The sequence below is a fragment of the Melanostigma gelatinosum genome, assembly GCF_949748355.1.
Source record: "Melanostigma gelatinosum genome assembly, chromosome: 10".
Classification (NCBI taxonomy): Eukaryota; Metazoa; Chordata; class Actinopteri; order Perciformes; family Zoarcidae; genus Melanostigma; species Melanostigma gelatinosum.
Window position 1 is genome coordinate 13,528,608 of NC_136643.1, and position 24,941 is coordinate 13,553,548.

The window sequence follows — 24,941 nt, forward strand, 5'->3', positions numbered from 1 at the left end:
GCGATCATTTCCAGGCTATCCTACTCTTTATTTAATGCAAATTACAGTACCAGGGAACTATTCCTCAGAGCACGCAGAGGGAATATTTACAGAGGTGCACATTTAGCTTACCTTCACAGAACAAAAGAAAGAAAAAAATAAGAAAAGAAAGAAAAAGTTCAGTCACAAACGGAGGCATTCAAGTAGTAGTACTGTTATACATGATGTTTTTGTAGTATTCTTTATGATTTTTCTTTTCTTTAACCCCAGTTAGCATTGTGTACATGCTAGTATAATATATTATACTAGCATGTACACTTGCTTGTTCTCTGTTTTGGTAACCTTTGTGGTGTTTTTAGTGAACTGGAGTTAGGGGTAAGGGTGAGGTGGTGAAACTTTTGTGTGGTGGTTAGCAACACGTCCATGAATGCGAAATTACAGCAAGCAGGAGACAGGAGAGAGGCTACATGACTCGACCTTAGGTGCTACCGAATCCCTCCCACCGTCCAAGTATGCTGACAGGAAGGAGAACACGCAAGAGGACAGATCGACAACAAAATATCCAGAGAGAGAAGAAGAGAGACAGAATACATCACTGCCTCTGAGGATGGCTCATCACAACTACCGGTATATTTTAGTTTGGCTTTGGTAACAGGACCAACACTGTGATTAACACAGAAACTGTACTGTATTGTTTGTGTGTATACATATACACACATACAGTATATGAGGACCCCCCCCTCCCCTCACTTCATGCCCCAGAGCCCGTGCCAGAACTATGGTATACATGTTTGTGCGTGCACGTGTGTGTCCAAGACAAACAACTATTAAAATAAACACTTGTCGAATTGTTTCTTCATTTAAGGAAAATGTCTGTATATTACAATAAGTGTGCAATGAAAAAGGGGAAGCGGTGCGAGTGGAGGGGACTGAAAATCAAGTGGGACTGTGTGCGTGTGTTGCGGGATAGCAGGACATTCAACAGCACCAAAGGGAGAGTCACAATGGGGAGGGGGAGGGTGATGGCGGGGGCTGGGTGAGGAGGGGAACAAGGCGAAGGTGTATGAAAGCAAAGGCACTCCAAACTATAGTTACACTATACATGACTAGTTCTTGTTACAATAATACAGCTGTCATCTACTGTACAGGTAAGATTGAACATATGGCTGGATAAAGCTGATCATCATCATCATCATCATCTACAATATCCACAAACATCAGTTTTGCCCTGATTGTTTTGTTTTTTTAAATCTTTTTTCATGTCTTTCCATACCCTTTGTCATCTTTGTTTTTGCTCATAAACAGTACATGGGTCTGCATATATACATACCTTGAACACAACATGGAAAAAATAATAAACATAAAAAAACAAAAATACAAGTCATACATGTCAGAATTTTGGTGAGGCGCATTTATACTGTATATACAAATTCTGATTTTTTTTCTCTTTTCTTCTTATTTTCTTTTTTAATGTAGCGAGTATTCTCTGTAAGTAAGACGCTTGGACAGACTGTACCGAGTGGCTCTATGTGCGGCGGGTCGAGGAGAAAGAAGGCTAGGCTAACACTTCAGTGGCCGCAACACGTGCCACAGCCAGAGATGAGCCGAGGGGCCGCCGCTCAAGGCTTCTCAAGGCGCCGAGGAAAGAAAAGTGTTAAGAAACGTCTCGAATTCTTCACAGAGACGGAGAGAACGAGGAGGAGCGAGACGGGGAAAGGGGTTTGTCTAGACACTGCACTGTCACAGAAACACTGTCACAGACAGAGTCGGTACAAAGACGGGAGAAATAGAGCAATGCCCTAAATCCATCTACAGCCTTAATAGAGACAACACAGGAGAACAAGGAAGAGACTGCTGGAATCTAACCGCACTCCAGCAAAGAAAACAAAAACACCACCATATCTAAATCTATTGTCCTTAGGCAGCGGCAAATATTGCCACTGCTCAGCCAGATATGAGCTCACCATAAATGATTTCTGAACCATTGTAGTTAATATACATATATCTATATATACTTTTTATACATAAGGAAAAGTAATATATAAACTGTGTATGTATGCGTGTTTGTTTTTGTATTGTATGTATATATTATACAAGCACACAGGACCAGATACATGTCACATCCATTGCACGTGGCAATCTGAAAACATCTGTCCAGGAGTACAAAACTAAAATTAAAAACAAGGTCGAGTAAAACAGCTTTTCTGACCATTTAAAAACAAGGCAAAGAAAGAAAAAAAAAAAAGTCCAAACTTTACCCCCGCAAGGGGACTGCTTCTTTCCACATACATCAGGATCATCATGCACCCATGTGTGTGAGGATGTGTGTGTGTGTGTGTGTGTTTATGAGTGTGTATGTGTGTATACCCGTGCGTGAGCCTCATGCCTTGTCTGTGGAAGTGGAGGTGTGAAGTGAAAGGGCGGATGACCCCCCCCGGGTGATCCTAACCATACTCAGGCCATGCACTACAGGAGGAACCATAGGTGGGATCGGCCAGGGGACACATGAGGTCAGAGGTCAAAGGGTGCAGAAAAATGGGACAATGTGGAGGATGACAAAAAGGGGGAGGGGGAGGCCAGATAGGGAGAGGGCCAAGGGGAACAGCTTAGGACTTTTTCTACAGATTGTCCTCATTAGCAGGCTAGCATTGTGTATACATGTACAGTGTACTGTTATCAATAGTACAGTCGACAACAGCTCTGGCCCTGCGCTTTCCTTCCCTGTTGAAAGGGCACGGAGAGACGTCTTTGACGGAGGATGGAGTAGAGTTCAAACAGCTGGATGAGGGGCAAGTCAGGGATAAAAGAGATGCTGTAAGGGATGCTTTGTTTGTGGTCGTGGCATGGGGCTGTTGGCTAGCTGTTGAACCCGGACAGCGTCGGCATCACTCCGCTGCTGTCAGGGAGGAGAGCAGGTCAGAGCAGAGCTGAGCGAAGCTCACCCCCTGGCCAGGGCAATGGAGAGGCCGTGGGCTGGGGCTGAGACCGGGGCGGGCGGGTCATCTGTGGGCTCAGGAGGTGGAGTTGGAGGCCGAGGCAGAGGCGGTGGTGGTGCTGGGACCTCGCTCTGTGCTGCTGCCATCTGTGGACAGGACGAGGAGGAGATGATCGTTCAAGTGAAACAATTACTGAAACAAAGTTTGAGGAGATTGGCGAGTGAGGGACAGCAAATAGAGTGATGAGTCGCCCTTTACAGGGAAAACATAGACAGCTCATCACCTTCCTCAGTTACTACTAAGAAGGATCTTTTACACCCCACTGGAGCTGCTCAGTGCCCAACAGTTACTGGTTGTTTTGGGCGGTCTCAGGTATAAATGTGTGAAAGGATGTATTTTGCAATGCTGTAGAAAAGGTAAGCAGTCAACTCTCTGGTCAAAGCAACTTGCATAGCAGCGTTAAACGCCCACAGTGCTTTTTACACACCACCTTTAACACAAGTAAACACTTAAAGTCAGCAGCAATAGAAGTCACAACTAGGAATTCTAACAGATAAATAGAGCCTTCACGCTGCATTAAAAAGGGGCCTGTTGAAGGAAGCGCGGGTCAAACCTGTGGTGGCAGAGGTGTTGGTTGGGGTCGAGGCGGCGGCCTGGCTGCGGGCGTGGGCAGGGAGGAGTATGGAGGCCAAAGAGGGATTACTGGATAACTCTGAAAGAGAAACAGCAAACGTGTACATGTTGACTGATTTAGAGATGAAACAATTAGTCCTTTAAACGGTTAGTTGATCAAAACTCATCAGCAACCATTTAGATAATCTCTTAATTGACTTTTCTTTCAAAAATATTCATGCAACAGCTTCCGTTTTAGTTGAAAATGTTAATATTTGCAGGTCTACTTCGGTCCTCTACACTAATAAACTGAATATATATGCATGTGCACACCCTGGGTGGTGAAATTGAAGAGGGAGGGCTTCTCTCTCCCGTTGGGCAGTTTGACGTTGGGGTCGCGCAGCTCGTCAAAGAAGGAGTGTGCGCAGGCCTCTAGAGGGGTGAGGCGGGCCGTGGGCGTGTACTCCAGCAGGCGAGAGCACAGGGCGATGGCCTCCGGAGGCGTACGCGGCCGGAACACCTGAACGACAGTTCGACACAAATACGGATGTCAGCAGGGACCACGTGAAGTGTTGGCAAATAAAAGAAGATATTCCAATGCTGCTAACACACACACACACACACAAAATGAACTTGAAAATGAAAAAAGAATATCCCCAGTGTGTTTTATGAGTCAGTCAAATGTAATTATTTGCTTTTAGGGGTAAATAAAAATCAATAGCAGTGAAGAGGCAGAGAGCAGAGAGCGACCACTGCAGGGCCCCTGAGAGGGCAACGGGATGACATACTGCCTGCTTATTGGACGACTCTGTTATCCAATGGAAGACCTGTGGGTGGGACAGCCAGGAAGAGAGAGAATGTCTCTTTACCGTTTCCCACCCGTTTTATTTTCCCCATGACTTGTAACGCACCAAGATGAGAGCGCGAAGTGGAGAACGAATGTATCTGATGTCGACGGGCCGACTTGTCTTTAATAAACTGGGAGATAAAGCAGAGCAAAGGAAGGACTGACTGAGCAGGATGGACAAATTGTCAAGAACTAAGGAAGAAGCATATCTCTCAGCTTGATTTCAAAGGACTGTGGCGTTACATCTGTGAAATCCGAACACTAAAGAGTTTCATGACAACTGACTGAGTCTTGTGTGTTTTATCAGTCATTCTTTATGGGGGGCTACACAGCTCAGGGCTGTTTAGGGCTGATGTTGGGTGGATGTTGATGGAGTTGGATGCCTGCGGAGCGACATGCGGGTAATGTTGGAAACACAAGCATGGAGGCAAGCGATGAAGCAGCGGTGGATCTTAAGAGAAGTAAAAGGGCTCCTGTACCTGTTGACTCACCTTAGTCCAAGGATGTGCCTTAATCTGGGGGAATTTGAACTCGGTGTAGTTGGGGTTCATCTCACGAATTTGTTCTCGTGTTGGGGTCCCGAGAACCTGGAGAGAAAAAAAGGAAACGGCAGACAAGAACAAGAGCATTATGTCTCTGACTTGAATTCCTCTTCATCACATCAAAAGAAACTTTCAGTTTCACATATGAAGACTTCTACGCCCTGTGGGTCACCACCAGTCATTACCTTGATGATTTCAACCAATTGATCTACTCCACTGTCACCGGGGAAGATTGGTTGTCCTAGCAACAGCTCTGCCAGAACACAGCCAGCTGACCACACATCTAAAAAAAAAAAGAAAAAGAGGAAAAGACAGGTCAAAGAAAGATGTCCGATACGAGCAACAGAGGGGCAGAGATGACCTCGATCCTCTGGACGAGTCTGCGTGAGCAGCAAAATAATACAGAACATCTGATTATCTCAGTCAGTATGTGTTTATCTTTACAATCAAATATCATCTATGTGCCGAGGTGAAGCTTATTAAGAGGCTGAAGGGTTAAAGTGTTGACGGTGACAGCTGGAGTCAGTCTACCTATGCTGGACGTGTAGTCAGTGGCACCAAAGATGAGCTCGGGGGCTCGGTAGTAGCGGGAGCAGATGTAGGACACATTGGGCTCTCCACGGACCAGCTGTTTCGCACTGCACAAAGAATCAAAAGCACATCATCATCATCGAACCTGAAGAAAAGCCTTGTGATTAGGATGTACACAGAAAAGTAAGTGACTTTCTGATTAAAGTAAAAAAATATTTTTTTAAACGCAGCCTACTTGCTTATGAACTTCCCTGGGTGACATTTTCAGTCGATTGCTTAAATTGTGAAGGAGCATCAAACTCTTCAGTGAACACTTAACAGCAATCATTTAGCTCAGCACAAGACCAAATTCTTTCAAATGAGTCGTTTGACATTTTCTCTTTCTTACTGAGAGTTAGAGGAGGAGACTGATACCGCTTTCATGTCTGTATGCTAAATATGACGCAACTGCCGTCAGACGCTTAGCTTAGCATCAAGACTGGAAACAGAGGGAAACAGCTAGCGTGGCTCTATCCATAGGTAAAGAAAATCACCTATCAGAACCTATAAAGATTTGATTTGACTTTGTTTCCTTCAGACAGAGACATTTCCAGTCTTTAAGCTAAGCTAAGCGGCTGCAGCTTCATATTCTCTACAAGAAAGCGAATAAAGGGCATTTCTCAGAATGTCAAACTATTTCTCTGAACTACAGGAAAAAGAAATCTGACCACTGTTGACTCGTAACAGTTACTGAGTTACTGAGTCTCACCTGCCGAAGTCGCAGAGCTTAAGCACAGCGGTCTCTGGATCCAGCAGCAGATTCTGGGGCTTGATGTCCCGATGACAGATCCCAAAAGAATGGATGTAGGCCAGGCTCCTGAACAGCTGGTACATGTACAACTATGCACAGAAACACACACACACACACACACATCAAGCTCAGTTTTCATAACAGGGCTAAAGTCTAGAAACAATCACTCAAGAAATCTATTTCAGCCCGGTCAAGTACATAACATTTTATCATGTTTAAGTGACAGCGTCTCGCATTGCCTCTGTAAACTCCTGACCCTTGTTACCAAGGCCGTGTGGAGATAAAACAAACCACGAGTCTGTAACTGCAAAATGCCTTCTTTCGCCCCTCAGACTCAATCAAAAACTTGTGATTTTGGCGATATCTGTATACAAAACGGATTATGTCCTCTATGCGAAACATGTTAAGCTCTGAAATACCTCTTTTCAACCAACACAACATCTAGAACACAAGCAGGCGACGTCTTTATATGATTCACCTATTCTGAATGTCGAAAACATTACATTATTTTCTTGTGAGGTGATCACTCACGCTTCTTTGCGGTAATACGGTGAACCAATACTGTATGTGCTCAAGCTCTTCTCATCCCACATTTCCTGTACTGATTAATATTCATATTGGTGTGCGTAGTTAAAAGGGTAACAGAGTGCTTCCTCCGCTTCCTGGAACTAATAAACTGGAGGTGTGTGTGTGTTTTTTTTTTTTAAATTATTTCACTGAAAATGATTCAGAGTGAAGAGACGGGCGATGTGCAGTGACTTTTCTGCTTTTGCTAATTATTCGCACATTTGCCTCACATACCTGTCACAATCAGAAATACTCAATCAGTGACAACTAATCTTTTAGAAATTTAGAAAACAAACATTAGGAATGTGTAGTCGCTTTATGGATGCCTACGGTTCGGGTCTTAATAAAGTAAATGGAAGTTTCATCACATATCTTTCACGAACACAATAGAGCAGAGACGACACCCTTTGGTTTATTACATTCTTTGGATATAATATACGGTACTCTGCTGAGATGATGATGCTATAACATATTGAACATGGAGTTTAATTTAATATGGTCTTTCCCAGGTTTTGTTAATAAAGCGGACCACACCAATTACTGTTGTGGTGGTTGAGGACTCACACACACGCACACACGCACACACACACACGCACCTTGACATAAACCATGGGCAGAGTCTGCTTGGCTCGGCTGTAGTGTCTGGCCACTCTGTAGACCGTCTCAGGAACGTAATCCAGAACCAAATTCAGATACACTTCATCTTTCTGTTGGAGAGGAGCACAAACATGCACACACAAAATAGTTTTAACAAAAATAATCCGTCATAGTTTGCAATGTCAAGCAAAACAGTTCCCTTTACATTGAGTATGACAACAAACAATGCAAAAAAAGAAATAAAAAAATCCACGTCAGCTGCCACACATGTTCATTTATTTTGGAGAATAGTTTCGTCCTCTTCCCTCTCTGTCGGCCATTATGATACGTCTTTCCCTGCTGAAAAAAGCTGTCTGTGAGCTGATGTAGCCGATTACTTTTCACAGTCTAACTGGGGATCCATTGTGTAGGACTCGTCCCCCGAGGGCAGGAAACACACAATCGATGCGTTATAACGGCCTGTGCTCCAACAGTGGCCCCAGACATTGATATCATTTCCTCGTTTCCTGGTTGGGGGAGGCCCGTGTTGGAGGGCGGGGTTGTGCACGTTAAACTCTGGAGCACACTGACCCTGAGAGGATGCTGCCTCAGACCCAATTATTCGAACACTTCCCTTCTCCTTCGAGAAGAAGCAACGAGTCATCTGGTGTTTCTCGTGAGTCCATTGTTGGAGACCTAAAAGTCAAGTCGCACTCGTAGCTCGTACGGAAATGAATTCATGCATTCACAGCTAGCCTCTCTGTCATTGGTGGTTTGTTAGGGAGGAACAGTCGAGCCTTAAAATGGCTGAATCGATGGACAGTGGACTATTTGGGCGATTTAGTCACCGGAATAAGTGCCTTCATACATTTCCTGCCTGGCATTATGATCCCATTTAAATACCAAAACACAACAATGGTTCTCTCAATTCTTTCTGACCTCGCTACTCTGCCTGTGACACTCAGCCCAGAGTCTCTTGGTTTCTACTGATTACTCAGAAAAACAGAGTTACGTTTTTGAAAGCATGCTCGGTAACTTCCGAAAACAGCTGAGCAATGCAGTTTTCGAATGTTAACGGTTCCTTTGTTGGGGACTATTTTCGGCGGTGGATTAAAAAAAAAAAAAACATTTGTTCACACCTTTTTGAATCACCACACTGTAGCCAGGAGCGTTCTTATGTTTTATATCACCAGCGGAGGAGTGACCTGCCCCGTTGACTAGTGTTAAACGCACTGCCTTGAGGGGATAATGAAATCATCATTTGGTCTGGAGCAGGGTCTACAACCCCATCTTTTAGCAGTGATGGTGGACAGAGCTGGCTGCAAAGCACGATGAACGAGCTTGTTCCTGTGAAGAGCTCCCAGACAGCCTGTGTGGTACCCTTCTGTCAGCTCAATGCCCTGCTTTGTACCGACTGCTCTCTCCCGCTCCCACTCAGACAATTAGACGCACATACTGTATATGGTGACTGAATAAAATACCGGGTCATTAGGACGAGGAGACAGGCGACAGTAGATATCAGTGATGATGAGCAGCGTTTCCCAAACAGCTCTCAGACATGGTTAGCTTTGCTTCCACACTCTTCTGTCACTGGCATCACCCTCCCCCCCTAACACTCTCTGCGTGTGTCTCTCGATGCCGTGTGTGTGTGTGTGTGTGTGTGTGTGTGTGTAGTGCACCCACTAGAAAACTCCCATTGATAACATTTGTGAGGACTAGAAGGCCCGCTCCGCCTCCTGCTAGCGCCATCAAAGCTATATTTAGCCTAGCAACAGCGATGACTCACTTCCTGCCTCAGTACAAAGCCACTTCCTTGGCTTGTTCCCAAATGGTTAACCGGGGGTGGGGGGGATCTGATTGGCTCCTTGTTCACTCCCGGCTAAATAATTCAGCTTCTAATTTGCTGAGAAAAGCTGCTTGCACCTGAACAACTGTCTCAGCTATACATCATACCATGATGCTGTGTTGTGTAAGAGAAGGGGAAAATGGAACCTGTGTGGTAATAAACAGTTCATGTGTCAGTTTCCACAAGTGTAGCTTATACTAGCATGTGAGCTTCCTAACCATGTGCTCAGAATGTGATGGATAACACATAAATCAACTGACTACACACCAGACCTGGCTGATTACCCAGAAGCAACGAGAGAGCAACATTGAGATGAGGGTGACGTTGACCTGCTACGGGGACCCAGGCCAAAAACTAAGCCGTGGGCCCACACAAGCATTTCTCCCCCTCCACAATATAAACTGAAAGGATTTGAAACTAGGTTTTAACACATTTTGAGAAAGAGCCCTAAAATACCACAAAGTAATCTCCACATGGTGAATCTGGTGAACCCTGAGGTTTTGGGGCCTTGGGGCAGTGCCTGGTTGTCTATCCAGCCTAAAGATGAGAGCTCCGTGGATCAAACATGGAAATACAAAGATGTGACAGTTCTGCTCGAAGCAGAGAAAACGCAGAAAAGCACAGACAACAGCTCAGACAGTTCGTCCCTCAGCTGGATTACCAACCACACAAAGTGTACAACTGCCTCAGAGTCCAGCTCTACAGGGGCCTTCTGAGCTTCCAATAGTAGTCTGCTGTGGTCACTGGACTTAATGGGAACTTGACAACAGGTGGGGGTCAACGGGGGCTGAACAACATTTGGTTCAGCCACAGCGGAGAGCAACTCTGTCAGCTTAACGTTTTACACGCACTCTCTTTGCGACGGCATATTTTGAAGTCGGTCCGCTATTTGCCGACCTGCCTACGCTGTTTGGACCCGTGGCCTTCTGTTTGAACAGTATTATACGAGTGGTTAAAGGGTAAAAGCAAAAGCACACTGTGTGTCTCAAGCACGCCACATGCCAGCAGTTACATAAGACTACCTGTGCACATGCCGGCCGCTACGGTAGCAGCAGTCATAGACTGGCTCACAGCTGCACCCAGCATGAACCCTCCCATCAGGACACCAACAGCACCCACACACACCTGACCACATCTTATCTCTGCCTCACCCTCTGCTAACATCTGTCATTCATCTGTAACTCTCCATCCATCCGCTAAGCTCCCCTATCCAGGCGATTTACCTTTCGCCTACTTCTGCCCCCCCCTGCCCCTACCCTCTCTTTTCTAAGTCACGGCTCTATGGGTGGTAAATCCCCATACCAACAACACAGTGCCAGTCTCCATAATTAGCCTGGAGCGATGTGGTGAGGGGGAACAGGAGGAGGGAGAAGAAATGGATACATGAAAGGAGGACACATGGGAGGAGGGGGGGGGGGATTTAAAAGGTGTAAAGGTGAAAGTAATAAAAGAGATGGATGATAGTTGTGGGTTATCAAAACAACAATTCCTGTGATTGCGAAAGTCATGATGGGAAAGCTGCAGGGTCAAGTCACAGCTGTCAGTATACCAAGAAATCAACTGAGATTCCCAGAGGTCAGTGACCACATGGCATGAGGGGAGGGGTGGGGCTTAAGAGCATGGATGGGAGGAGGAGAGGGGGGGGGGGGTGTCTATAATAAACCCTTACTCAGTCGTCTCTCCTCCCACCCACCCACATCATCACCTCCCTTCTATAATCCCCCACAGCTTTCCTTGGCCTCGGTAGGTGTGCAACATGGAAGAATTCCGGGTATAGTCCCAACAGCTCGTCTGCCAGGTTCGTGTCTATATTTGACACATGGACCCCTGCCTGTTTTTCAGCTGGTTGATATGACATATGCCCTGTAGTCTCCAGGAGACCTCCGATGGCCGACAGAGAGAGGCAGACAGAGGGACTTCCCTATCGAGGCCAAGAGGACGACATAAAAGGGTGCAGCTGACAGGAAGAGAGTTCAAAAGCCAACACAGCAAAATTAAAAATAAATTTTAAAAAGTAGTCTGAAAGAGGCAGAAAATTCCCAGGAAAAAATGAAAAAGACTATGTCTGAACAGCTATGGCATAAACGCTAGCATTATTTATTATTGTGATTATTAATCATGACACTAGGTCTTGAACATGGGAGAAAGCTGAATTACTTCATAACTCCGCTTAGTCATTAAAACACTCCAGGCAACCTTATGGCGCTATTGAAAATGAAAGAAATTTCATAAATAAATATGAATGAAATATTCTATTTATTGACGCTTACCTTGCAGAGCGGTATTAAACATATAATCAAAAATGCAGTCCAGAGACAAACCTCAGACACACTCAGCTGACTGACCTTGTCTCCACTGGAGTAGAAGAAGTAGCGCAAGCGGACTATGTTGCAGTGGTCCAACTTCCTCATGATCTGCAGCTCACGGTTCTGCACAAAATAAAAACAGGAATGACACGTTACAGTTTTCATATTGCATGCAAGATTCAGGCTCATGGTTCAAGAAGAGAGTCTGCGGACCTTTAGGAGACCCTGAACACTTTCTAGTGGACCGAGAGTCCAGTAGGAAGTTAGACATTACATGCCAGTGACATGTTAGTTACATGTGGTACGCATATACCACCAAGCATTTTTGAAACAGTCACCTCCTTGTCAGCCACGTCACTGTCACAAGCTCAAGAAAATTGGATGTGGTAGCAGCAGAAGAAAGCTGATCAATAGAGAAAAGAAACTGACATTCATCCCTTCACGGTCGAATAAATCCCATGGGGCTGAAACGTGATGACACAATTATGTATTGTGTGGCATGTTTCCTGTTCTCATCAAAGGAAGCAACACTTAAAGAGAGAGAAAAAAAAGCCCCTCGAATGCAGGACACGTCTGAGGAAAAGATGTGAGAAATAAATACGTTAAAGTCACAGTTGCCTTGGGGGCCTGGAGCGTGACGACGAGTTACAGGCCCTCACGGGGCCACTGGAACAAGACGTAAGCACTGGACCCTGGTAGAGCGCTCCATCTCTACTCATATACAGTGTGTCCATGCAGAACATGGTTGTGCATATGGACGCCAACATTATCAAGGAATTCAAGCATTACATAAAGCTATAACGGCTTCATTATGGTTCAGATTTTGAGCGGCTTGAACAGTAGAATGGGGGGTTTTGCACTCTTAATTGTTTGTACTATAACTGCCCGAAGCCCCCACACTCACCGCAATGACTTGCATACTAGTATTCTGAATATGAGACTATTACAGAAAGGATGTCAGGATGTGGGATTTACATAAAATAAAGCCTCGTTTGTCGCTCTTATTCGCATAAATGTTAAATCCGCATAATATGGAACTATAATTTCCAGGTTTTTCATATTTTGTATTTTGGATGAACCATTTCTGTAAACATCAAGGTGTGTACATGCCGAATACAAACAATGTATACAACCAAAAAGTAACCAGCTCACAGCCGACATCTATCGAGAAGCTTCCGTTGTAGAATTAAACAGACAGAGTGACTGACCAGCAGTGGAGAAGGGTCAGCGGTGCTCTTACGGGATGAGCGATTAACTAGCTGAGCACAGAGCAGTGACCCGATACGCTGTTTGTGTAAACACAGGCTTCAGGTTTGGTGTAAACATAAATAAATAAATAAAAATAGCACACAGGTCGGACCTGTGCTGGGGAACATGTGTTCTTTGGTGTAAAAGCAGAGCAGCTCATGAGCTGCCTTGACTGACTGAAAGCCCATCAACCTCGAAGCGTGAAACGTTAAAAGTGCATTTGTTCAGATACTGGAGGACGCAGAAGTTTCGTCAAAGTTAACTCGGATGTGTTCGCCCTTTAGAGCTGAAATGATTGTCTCTTTTGATAATCACTTCATTGTTCAGGCCTAGCTCCAGCCTCTAGTGAGGGATTATTTCTTCTTATTTGACAGTTAACTGTTCTGTTCTGACATTTGAAGACGCCACCTTGGGCTTTAGTACATTTTGCACCACTATCTGGCATTTTGTAGATGGAACAATTAAAGATAATGAACTTGATCGATAGTTGGGACCTTAAAATAATGACGGGTGAAAATAGAAAGACGATGTCATCACAAGTTAAAAGGTGATGTCTTGAAATTGCTTTTTTCTATCTTACAAACAAAGAACAGAAAACCAGCAAATATCCACATTTAAGAAGTACATTTTGCTTTAAAATGACACTAGCAGTTATAAACAATATCATAAATGAATTGGCTAAATGCTTCCGCTCTACAGCTTTGAGACATACAGCAGGTTGAGAATTTGCCTGATCAGCCGGAACCATCTGAATAAGGATGACAAAACATAGTGAAGAACTGTGCTAGCTGACTGACTGGGTGACTAATGAGATCCCCCGTTATGTGGATCAGGGCCATGCTGACTGGAGCATGATAAGCTGCTGTCCTTCCACACTTTTATGCCACTTTATGAGGATTTAATCCCCTCTCATTCATCTTTTAACAGAGCCGAGCGAGTCGTCTGTCCACTAAAGCAAGACCTCATCTCAGCAGCATCTTCCAGCTCAATGGCCTGGTATAGACAATCAGCCCAGTCTAACTCACTTAGAGGCAGAAACAAATGGTTCCCACAGTCCCCTCTCCATGCTTTTTCACCCTTCACACAACTAGGATGCACCCACACACACACACACGCCTTAAAGTGACATCATAGGGTGTGGGTCACGGACCAGCCATCGAAGGCAACGCCCTCGTCTTCTTGCAGTGGCTCAGTGGGAGTGTTTGAGGCTGTGCCTGTGTTGTATGTGAGAAAGATGGTACCACATGGAGGAGGAGCAGACAGGCTGATGAGCAGCCCTGCCCAGCTGCTCCACTTATACTGCAGTCATTCCTGCTGACCGGCCATCCTCCAGTGTGTCAGCACCAGCCAGCAGACAGAAAGAGAACACCTCAATTTCAGGCTGCTAGAGGTGCTACACCTTGGAGGTTTACTGTCACACACACCCTTTGGTAACAGCTTATCGAATCTTTAACAAAGGGATTACAAATACGTAACTTAGCCAAAGTTAATAAAAACAAATGTAAATTGTGCATTTATTGGGAAAAGCTGCAGATGAATACGCATTTGTGTCTCCGGTGATTAGTCACAGTAGCACAGTAGCAGGGTGGTGTATGTGGGATTGTGTCCATCTTCATTGTAATGAAACATGTCGCCCCGTGAAACAATGTGGCTCAATGATGGGTTTAGTTTTGGAGAACAATATGACGCGGAGGGATAAGCTACAGCAGGCTTCGACTGCCAAAACAATACTTGTAAGTCACAAATACAATGAAACGACAGAGAATCACCAGATTCATCCTTTAACAATGTTGTGTAAGTACCATTACCGTGTGTGTATGTGTGTGCATCCATTTTCCAACAGGATGATATAGGATCCCTCTGATGGGAGTGGAGGAGGACCTATCCCATAATGCACCAGGAGCATATTGTAAGCCCAACAAGATTGCCTCACATATTCATCATCTCCATCCTAACACAGAGCCTATTCACATGATTACGCTGTTTGACGCGTGTGTGTGTGTGTGTGTGTGAGAAGATAAAGCATTCATGTAGGACTGGTATGGTTCTGTTAACCCAGGCTCACTTCACAGACGAACACCACATCAGACAAAAAAAAAGCAGAAGTGTAGAGAGAAAACTTTTGAAGAGGAGAAGGAATAAGAAGAAAATAGAACGCAGGTGTGTGTGTGTGTATGTATATATATGTATATATATATATATATTTTTTTTTGTGTGTGTGTCGGGGGGGTTACACACACTTACTGGCGCGTGCTTGGCAGTCATGTGAGGAGTCAGCGCTCTTTTGCCTCATTTTTTTAAAACAAGCTGTTGGCAGTGAAGGACCGGCCGGGCGAGTAGAAGCAACGAGACAGAAGAGAAGGCAGACCGAGCGAAAGACGGCTGAGGTAGCGGCTCCGCTCTGAGGAGGAGATTTAACACTAAACGAAGAGAACAATGTGGGGGATCTTCAGCTGAGCATTGTGTAAAGATGCCATCTGCTAGCGTGTCCTGCTAACCACAGGTTAACAGGACAAGCAGGATAGGAGTTTATCGTGGCCAGCATGCAGAGCCACAAATAGTTTGTGTCCCGGACAAATGTGGATTTTGAGACAGATGGTGGACACCATTAAAAAAAAAAAAAAAAAAAAAAAAAGGGACATCATTCATCTTGTCTGGTTTTGGATAGCGAAGGACTAGCACTTGCTGAACAACTGTGCTGATCCTCCAAAAAAGGTTAGCCCTGAGGGCACTGAGCTGCTGAAGTATTCAGCTGAACCGGTTGCTGAAGGGCGAACACATCCGAGTCAACTTTGACTGAACTTGAGTGACTCTCACGGGAGCTGGAGGTACAGGGACACCTAAGCTCGTCCTGCCTTCACTGTCCTTGTCCTCTCCCGTAACGCACCCCGAGATACACAATAGATAGAAAATAATGAGCACTACCCTCATAGCGGAGGGATGGTGACTAGCTCCGTCTTACCCATTAAAAATCAAGATAATCCATTGATAAACTTAGTATTCAGTGAGTATCTCAATCGGGACAAATATACCACATATAACAGCATTCATAGCCTAAGCTAGTTTACTTCTTTCTGATAGTTGGGAGATTTATGGCACTCTTATGTCTGTGCAGTAAATATGAGCCGGCCCACCATTAGCCGGTTAGCTTAACTCACCACAAACACGGGGAGATAGTCATTGCTGGAACGGGAATTCTGTTACGTATGAACCGAGGTGGCTTTTCCCTCCGTTTACAGTCTTTGTGCTAAGCTAAGCTAGTGGCTGCAGCTTCATAAATACTGGACACACATGAGAGTGGTATCGATCCCCTCATCGAAGTCTCAGTGAAAAAGTGAGAAAGCCTTTTTCCCTTATCTATCAACTATCAAAAATTTAAAAAGGTGCCTCTTACCAATGTCTAATCTCCTCTATTATAACTACAAGATGTGGAAATGAGCCACAATCACAGAGCCAGAGTCACAGTGTGCAGGCTTTTTACCGCTCACATAATGGAAAACATTTTAGTCACACGTTGTGTTGCATCATCTTAACTGTGTACTTTGGCTTTATATGCTGTGCCTTGGTCTATGAAAGTCAGGGAATGTGGGATATAGACACAACAAACTAAAAGGTTGCGTGTATAGAACAGATCAACGTGACCCAGGACGTAACATTCAAACATCTTTGTCCTGGCTTTTTTCTTTTTTTTCCAAGGTTTTATACATGGTATTTGGAGTTTGTGGTGCTGGTATATTATAGTGTAATATTGTGAGATGTGTTACTAATAATTTGTCCACCACATTTATATACATGATTGTTGGCCACTCTCATAATATAACCTTAATGAAGGTGGGATTTATTGCAGCACTGATGTATTGAATCAGTTTAAGCTAAGTGCACCAAACAAATGTAGATTATAGGTTCAAAACACACGATTTCAACACTGGTCCCAGTTTGATAACGTGCTGAGCATGTATGCAGTATTACACAGGAACAGAATATGACCGATGCAGGCACTGTGCAACCATTAACCTCAGCTCTGAAGACTCTGAACTTAATGAGAATCTTAACAGCTGTCCTGCAGGCTTGGCAGTCTCAGGTCCTTTATCTGTGAGCTGGAAGCAAGCAGCAGGGACACGGAGGCCCGGCCCGACCCCCCCCCCCCCCCCCCTGGCCCGGCCAAGAGTAAAGGGAGCACAGACGTTGTCGCCCCAGCAAAGGAACAACAAGCCATCCGTCAAATCTATTCAAAGCACAGGAAGAAACTCCTGCAGAGCTCTGTGTGGACTTGATGAATGACATGATGAAAAAGATGAAAAATAAAATAAAATAAAAAAGAGACTCTCCCACCACTACCACACACACACACACACACACACACACACACACTCCCTGCAAGAAAACACACGCGTTAAAGCAAGGATGTGCCAAATTGCGAAACGCTAAGAAGTTTCGCCTTTGTTTTCTCTTTGTTCGCGGCTTCGCTGATCTCACTGTTCTTGTGAAGGATCACTCCATTCATGTCTCCTTCACAGTTACTTAGTCGCAGTCATTACACATTACGCTGTTAAAGGGAAAAAGGATGAGTACAAGTGCATGCTTATTTATCGATGCAGCTTTTATCCGTCCGGAAGCGTCTTGCTTTTTCGTTGACAAGTGAGGGAGTTGCGGAAGCCGAGAGATGCATTGCGTTTGTTTTACCTTGAACCTCTTGTCCTGCAGGACTTTCTTGATGGCCACCATCTCTCCGGAGTCGCAGAGTTTAGCCTGGTAGACGACGCCAAACGAGCCGTTGCCAATGACCTTAGTGTCCGTGTAGCTCACCTCCTGTGGCCGGTCGGGGCCTTGGCCTGGGGTGGCCACGACTGTCGTTACCTTGCTGCCATCTTTATCTCCTAAAGAGAGGGACAGAGAGATGAAATGCGGATGCTCACAATCGTGATATGCACAGATTCTGTTGAAAGGTATGGGAGAGAGAGCAAACTGACATCAGAGACTGACAGCTTTGTAAATGTCAAACAAAAGTGAAAAATGCTCATTACAATTTCAAATGTGCACTTTTTATTAAATTGCTTGTAGTGTCCAACTAATAGTCCGAGCGCTGAAGAAATTAAACTTCATCATTTGCTCTCACAGGTTGAATTCCTGCTGAGAGATTTCTTGGCCGAGAGAAACAGCCTCCTTCTTCAGCCAGTCCCCCCCCCCCCATTTGTTCCAGCAGTACTTGCTTTTGCTTGTGGTCAACAGCTGTGCTTGCACTGATCAGCTCCCAGCTGACTGACTGAGTGTGAATCATTGCTGAGCTCCAACAGAGCGCCCGAGCTCAGAAGATTGTCTTTTGAACGTGAGATTTGTTTGCAGTGTGTCGGAGCACTTTGAGGGGACTCAACCACGACCACGGTGTACAGACAGGCCGAAGAGATTCCCAGGATAAGTATCAGAGAACAGTCAAAAGCTAACAACAGCGTATATGAGGCTAATGCTCCTCCTCTCCTTTATTCGTTCCTCTCTTGTCAGTCAGAACCAGCTCTGCTCCCCTGAGATCATGACGTGGAGGCTTTTTCCTGGTTAAGTGGTTCTCTCCCTGTGCCTCCCCCCCTTACCTTCCCCCACAGAAGTGTCAAGGAGCAAAATTCACATTAGCTGGCAGTGAAAAGGCCGACCGGGCGTCGCGGGCCTGCTCCTCTATCTTACAAGCTCTCAAATTCACCACAAAACGCCACCAAAATCCCACCGCGACACCTGCTCCACCCTGTGTATTACTCATCTCATTAGCATACTCCTCTGTTGCACCAGCAGCAGCAGTGAAAGGTTGTGTTTGAGCCAAAACACCCACGCACCTAAAGTAATCATTTTGTGAATGGAATTGCGAAAAAATTGTCTTAATTAAGATTTTTTTTTGAGCTGCCAAGACTGTCCTTTGTTAACAACTCGCAGTGGGTACAAAGCCATGTTGCTGGGTGGATTAGTGCTGCTGAATAACCGTGACTGTTCCAGATCATGGTGTTATTTCATAGAAACGCTGTGCAGCGTGCTGTGGTAGCCAAGCAGCTCTACGTGGAGGACACGGCATCCTGTCCATATGAGGAGGTAGTGACCATCTAATGCTGACATCTGGTAACTTAAAGTTCTTAAATCAACAACACGATTGGCTTAATTAGCCCTGCATGGCTTGAGTTGTTCTAACACCAGTGCAGAGGTGCACTGGTCCGTTTTTCATTGGCTTGCTGGGCTTGTTTTTTCCAACAGGGTTATTGATTTTGACTTAAGTAGTGCCTGCACACACACACACTCCACTGTGTGACCAGGGAGTGGTCCAATTACTGAAGATGTGATTATGATCAAAGAACAGGAAAAAAAAAAGAGTGGAGGGGGAAGAGGGGGCGAAAGGTCTGAGAAACCAACAGACAGTCACTCTCCAGGATCAAGGCTAGAAAGAGAACCTGAAGACTGATTCTGTAGCGACAGAAATAGATTTTCCGAAAAAAAGAGAGAGAGAGAGAGAGCGAGAGATGACTCGGCCCACAGCAGGGCCATTTCTACGCCTCTGCACTTCCTTAAACCGGGAGAAATGTCTGTGCACGCTCACACACATACTGTGCTGACACACACAGACAGACAAATACAGCTCACAGTGAGATCTCACACTGATACAGACAAGGAATGACCAAGCAATCAGATTGCCATTGATTTTCTTGCATTTGCACGTCAGCGAATGGAAGCCTGTGTGAAGCACAAACTTTCACACACTAATCTGAGATAGCCTTACGCACTTAAAAACTGTCCATTTTCACACGGATTCCTCTCCATCTTATACTGGTAGAAAACAGTCACAATCATTTCAACCTAGAAGCACCTTCTCAGTAAACTGAATTATGCCCAAATTCCTATAGAGGAAAGCACAAACACCTTGCAACATGTGATCGCAGCATAATGACTTTGTCAATGAGTCTGCCACGAGAACATAATTAGCGTGACAAATCACAGTTCATGTTCACATGCTGTATCACTCGGCTACAGAGTGACACAGGAGCCAGAGGCGTCAAACGCCAATTCAGGTCACCAGACTATAGCCCCGCCCCTAACATGTGGATTTAATGGGGCTCCGGGAAAAAAAAACACCACCGTTGAGCCATTGCAGGACACGTGTGGGCCTGGGTATCATTTAAAGTTACTGAATGAATCTACAGCCGAAAATGAAATTACCAAATCACTGTGATTCAAGTACAAGACCAAAAACATTCACTGCCAACTCACATTGGTAGTCAAAAGTGGGTGTATTTTCATGAAGTAAAATGCATTTGAGATAATACCGACCACAAATCTTTTCTACACCTGTGCAAACTTGACAGTTTTTCGGAGGTTTACCAGGGTGATGTACAGTCGCATGCTTTGAAATGACTTCTGCACATCATTTCACGAGCTCAACGTTTTATTGGGCCTTATTTGAGCCCATAAATCTTTTGCTCCTAGAAGTAGAATACTTGCTGGTATGCATACAGTGTGCCCAACTCTCCAAGATATATGGCCAAGAAGTATTACGTGGTGTTCAAAAATAAACTACCTCGAGATCGACACCCGTCTGACAGGATAGGATCTCTTAAAACCATTTGCAGCAACTCAAAGTCAGATACTCTGCAATCAGAACAAGGGAACACTTTATACAGAGGACCATGTTTTTCCCTTTGGAGCTTATTACTAGCATATTACTTTCCAGGTACTATACGGGGAATAATTTGCTATGTTAATCTACGAGATACTATCAGGCTGTAGCGGTAACATTATTCATATATTTACTACATGAGGGATCATTTTCACACCATTGATGTCTAATCACTCCGAGTGAACGCCACAGAATGTGCACCTGCCAAACTGTTGGTGTACATTCCTCTGTGAAATTTGGCAAACGCATACAATCCTTTATACAGCATGTATTAACCGTTTGTCTGTCGCAGTTAAATGAGATCACACATACCACACGCGCTGTGACTTCAAACACAGAGGCCGAGTACTATCATATCACTATCAATCACTTCAAAATGCACTCACTCAAATCGGGTTAAGACCACGTTAGTGTGCTTAACACATTAAAAGATTTTAGGCTACAAAATGCACGGAATGTAACTAACTGGACTGCGGGGCGAAGGGACATTCTTTGAGGAATGTATCAAGTGATTTGCTAAATTCCTGGACAACAAAAAAACAGAGGAGCAAAGGACGCGCGGTGTTAATGCGTGCAGACACACACACACACACACTCATGCAAAGAGCAGAGTGTGCAAGGCAGATGAGATAATTCTCTACATTACTGGAATATCCAGTCGCAGGAATGTCATCGCTGACACGGCTAGACTTTTGGCTCAGCAAAAGATCAAGACATTGAGGTATCACTGGGGGTTTTTTTTTTAACCAGACACCATGTGGGTGGAGAGATCTTAGATATCACAGTGGCGTGCATCCTGTAGGGTCACGGCTGCCCAGCCCGGCCACCGCGCCGACTACACCCAACAGACCGCCCACAGATTGATCATCTCACTCGTGTCTCCAGCCATCAAAACTTCGCTGTATTCTTAAATCCTGTGAGGGGGCTTTCTGCTGCTTCTCGTCTCATCTGCTTTCCGTTTCAATTTGGAATCGAGTAGAATTGGTCCGTTTCGCTCCCATCGGCACTTGCAAAAACGAGAAAGAGGATACAGAGAGGAAAGGGGAGAAAATAGGGAACGAGGGAGAGTGGGAGAGAGCTGCAGCTTTGAAATGCTAAACAGGCCGCTCATTGTTCTTCGCCAGCTGCCTCACCCCAAAAAACAAAACCAAAGAGAGCTCATGTGGGTGTGCAAACGGGTGAATGTATATGTATGTGTATGTGTGTGTGTGTGTGTGTTCTTGTCTGTCTGCGTAGGAGGGGTAAGAGTGTTCTCTCCAGGATTATACACACTGACTACAGCTGCTTGAGATAATCAGCAGAGTTATTCTCACACACACACGACTAGAGGTGATATGTCTCCCAATGGATGGCGGAGGTCAGGGTAATGGTGGAAGACATGCTGGAAGAGAAAACAAGTCTAGGTAGATAATAACAAGGTGACATGGCGTTATATCAATTTAGTCCAAAGTACAATCATGATACAGCTGAAATTGCAAATTGTGGTTCTCTGAATGACTAATCTGATTTCTTTAAAGTCTATATGAGGTTTCTGCAGTCACTAGTTTGAAAAAGCAACATATGATAATCTATGGTAATGACGTAGGCTATATCAAAGGGGTTGCCTCACATAGTTCTACATTACAGATTTAGTTTGAAGCCAGCAAATACAATTGCTTTCCTCAAACCTGTGCCAGTCATAGGCACCGTTAATCCAATTCCTATACCTTGATAACATGTTGCTTAACCGTGTTAAGAGAACTGAATAACGTGACGCTGCCACGTTGAATCCAAAGACAGTTTCTCACCAGGGTGCTGTTGTTTGGGCTCAGAGTCTAGTTATCTTATTATTTCCAGTTAAAATACAGATCGAGAGCTCATTGCTGCTTCGTGTATTGACTGATTGTCTCAGGGGACATCGATGCAATCAGAGTCTTTCCTCTACGGGGCTGAACACCACCTGCTAGTAGAAGTCAAATGATTAAACACAATTCATTGGGCGACTCCCGCCTTTAATGACTGATAATGATGTATCGGCTTAGCAGATGAGTCTCTCGGAGAAAACACATTTTAGGGGCTGAGAAAACCACAGCGAGACACCGGTGTAAAGCTCAAGTAACGTTAAGTCCACAAGGGCCACCTTACATTTCAGTAGCTTACATCTGAACAACAATTAGGACATTCGGCTGACTTATTGATTGGCCCAACACTTTTTAAACTGCAGAGCAAGGACACACCAGCACTTCAACACCCGTAACTGGGGCAAGATATGTATTAAGATTTGGGATGGGTGTGCATCTTCCTGTGTGTGTGTGTGTGGGTCCTCGTCTGAGTGATTTCCAGTGCCAAGGCCCAGAGAAGAGCCTCAGCTTGAAGCCTTACCCCAATAACACACATCATAATCACACCACAGCCCTGAAGCATCACCAGCATTTCCCCCCTCACACACACCCAAATGTGTGCCTCCATGCAAGATAAGAAAGGGTCGGTACAGTAGATGTCTCCAACCAGGACAGCTGTCAATAACGTGGATATGATCATCAGTCATTCATATCACTAAGTTCACTCTCATGAACTGTAATTTTAATTGAAGCTATATTATGTTAAGATAAACCCCCATAACCAGTCTCACAGCGCCATCTTATATGGTCCAGACTTGAGTACTATCTGCAATCTATGACACACGTGCAGTGTGATAAAATGCTTAAAGAAGCCAGTTTGTAAAGATGACATTGAACAGGCGGTGGACAAGTGAGTGAGCTCTACATGCCTTGAAATAGTAACAGAGACGATATAAAGCAGATAACAAAATAGATACGTGTATGGACCAACTCCATCTCTGCAGCCAGTCTAAAACCAGCCTCAGGCACGGTGTCACTACGTGGCTCCGTGTACACAGGATGCTGTGGGTGTCACACCGATTTCGACACGGCCCATATGATCAATGAACCTGCCCTTCTCCGGGTTCACGTCCGTTTCGCCCGAGTCAACCGTGGGCGCACCTTCCGCTTTGGCAGTTGCGTAATACAACCGAACCTATCGCTTTAACTCAATAGTATGCTATGTAGTAATAGCGTTATGATATCTGATCCGCACCCGAGTGGACCGGATCCGCAGTGCAAAGAGAGGGCTGGATTTTTGACCTGGGTTGGTGCCAACCGTACCTCCTTCTGGCCCGGCGCGGCCCTGCCCGGCCTGCTAACCCTGGTCAGGATGACCGGCCTCGGGGCCGCGCATCAGAGGCCAGCGGCTCACACCGAGGCGTGCAGTGTGTGTGTGCGCGCGTGCGTGCGTGCCTGCCACTCAGAACCGTCCAATCTCAGTAACACAGATATATGACAGGGCTAGGCTAGGCTAGGCTACCCGGAGCTAACGTCATGCTCGCGTGACACATTTTCAACCCGGTTCGCGTGAAGAGATTTCGCGAGGACGTTGTAACCCTCGGTGGGCCTCGTGCATGCAGCAGAGGAAGGCTCCTGGAGAAATACTAAGGGTGTACTTACTGCTGACTTTCATGCTGCCGAAAGCAGAGGGCTGCGGCACTGGTTTGCAGCTCTCCGCGAAGGATGTGGTCCTGGGCCGACCCGACATGATCCGATCCCTTTGGTTCTCTCTTTCTCTCTCGACTCGGGAGACTGTGACTTGCTAAACGGCAGAGCTGATCGATTCGTTAAACCTTCTCATCCAAAAAAAAAAAAAAACGGATGACAGTAAAGGAAGCACACTATAATCCCTTTATCTTCAAGTCTAACGTTAGTTCTTAGCGCCTAATAAACTACCCTTTCCTGCCCACCAATGGTCAATCAGAGCAGCATTCTCTTCCTTATATTCCAGGTTTCCTTTCAGCGGACCTTTGAAGACACGTCTCCAACTAAAATAGTCATGAATCTGGCCTCTCCCTGTGGCCCCCCACCCCGATTAAAACCAATGTCTTTCTGGGTGCAGAATCAATTTCACAAAGAAGAAGCAGGGAGAGATCAGGTGTTAGGAGGGCTGATCCGGTGCGGTTCTAAAGGTTAATGCGGCGTTTTTTCTGGACGATTCTGGACACATGCAGATCCTCTTCATATCCCGATGTGGAGGCTCAATGATCCGACTGCCATGGCGGCTCCCTCGCTATACCCTAGCCTACAAGACCGTCCAACGGAAAATCTGCTAGTTATTCCAGTTTTTCCTCCACGAATTCAATGGCTCCGCGCTGAATCAAAGACCGCCCTCGTTGCCGTCAAATGTCGGTGTCCTCACCGAAGCTCCGGGGCAGCGACCTCTTCAGAAAACGATGGTCTTTAGGTACAGAGTGCGACGATACCGAATTTCTTTTTTTATTCCTTCCCCATAGGTTTCGGGCTCGCTGTCTTTGTCGCTACGCACGTTAGCTGCGCCAGTTCCGTAAAAGGTTACAGGGATTGCTCCGCCGTCGTGGCAGGAGGTTCACGCTGTTGACGTAAACGTCAACCGAGAATAGGAAAACTGTGAACGCGCAAACGGGGAATCTGGGGTGGCCGATACAGCCAATCAGATAGGGTCTCCTTCAGTA

General features: G+C 45.3%; 1 protein-coding gene across 2 annotated transcripts; it reads right to left on the reverse strand.

Moving 5' to 3' along the window:
- Nucleotides 1-24,744, reverse strand: gsk3ba (glycogen synthase kinase 3 beta-a). 2 transcript variants are annotated; one of them, XM_079276473.1, is made up of 11 exons: nt 23,908-24,744; nt 17,464-17,657; nt 11,572-11,655; nt 7,401-7,511; nt 6,196-6,326; nt 5,448-5,554; nt 5,102-5,199; nt 4,866-4,961; nt 3,861-4,047; nt 3,529-3,627; nt 1-3,061 (listed from the first exon to the last, which is right to left on the reverse strand). In XM_079276473.1, the coding sequence occupies exons 1-11, from the start codon at nt 23,993-23,995 to the stop codon at nt 2,991-2,993; spliced, it is 1,266 nt and encodes a 421-aa protein (XP_079132599.1). In that variant the 5' UTR covers nt 23,996-24,744; the 3' UTR covers nt 1-2,990. The 2 variants fall into 2 exon arrangements, with proteins under 2 accessions (XP_079132599.1, XP_079132598.1); XM_079276472.1 differs by having other exon boundaries at nt 4,854-4,961.
- Between the last annotated feature and the right edge of the window lie 197 nt (nt 24,745-24,941).

Bases quoted from the DNA above. Each gene is read 5' to 3' on its own strand.
- gsk3ba (XM_079276472.1), bottom strand. From the start codon at position 23,995: ATGTCGGGTCGGCCCAGGACCACATCCTTCGCGGAGAGCTGCAAACCA. The intron at 6,327-7,400 runs GTGCGTGTGTGT...TTCTGTGCATAG, and splicing joins TGCCCATGGTTTATGTCAAG to TTGTACATGTACCAGCTGTT. The intron at 3,628-3,860 runs GTGTGCACATGC...TTTCTCTTTCAG, and splicing joins CTTCAATTTCACCACCCAGG to AGTTATCCAGTAATCCCTCT.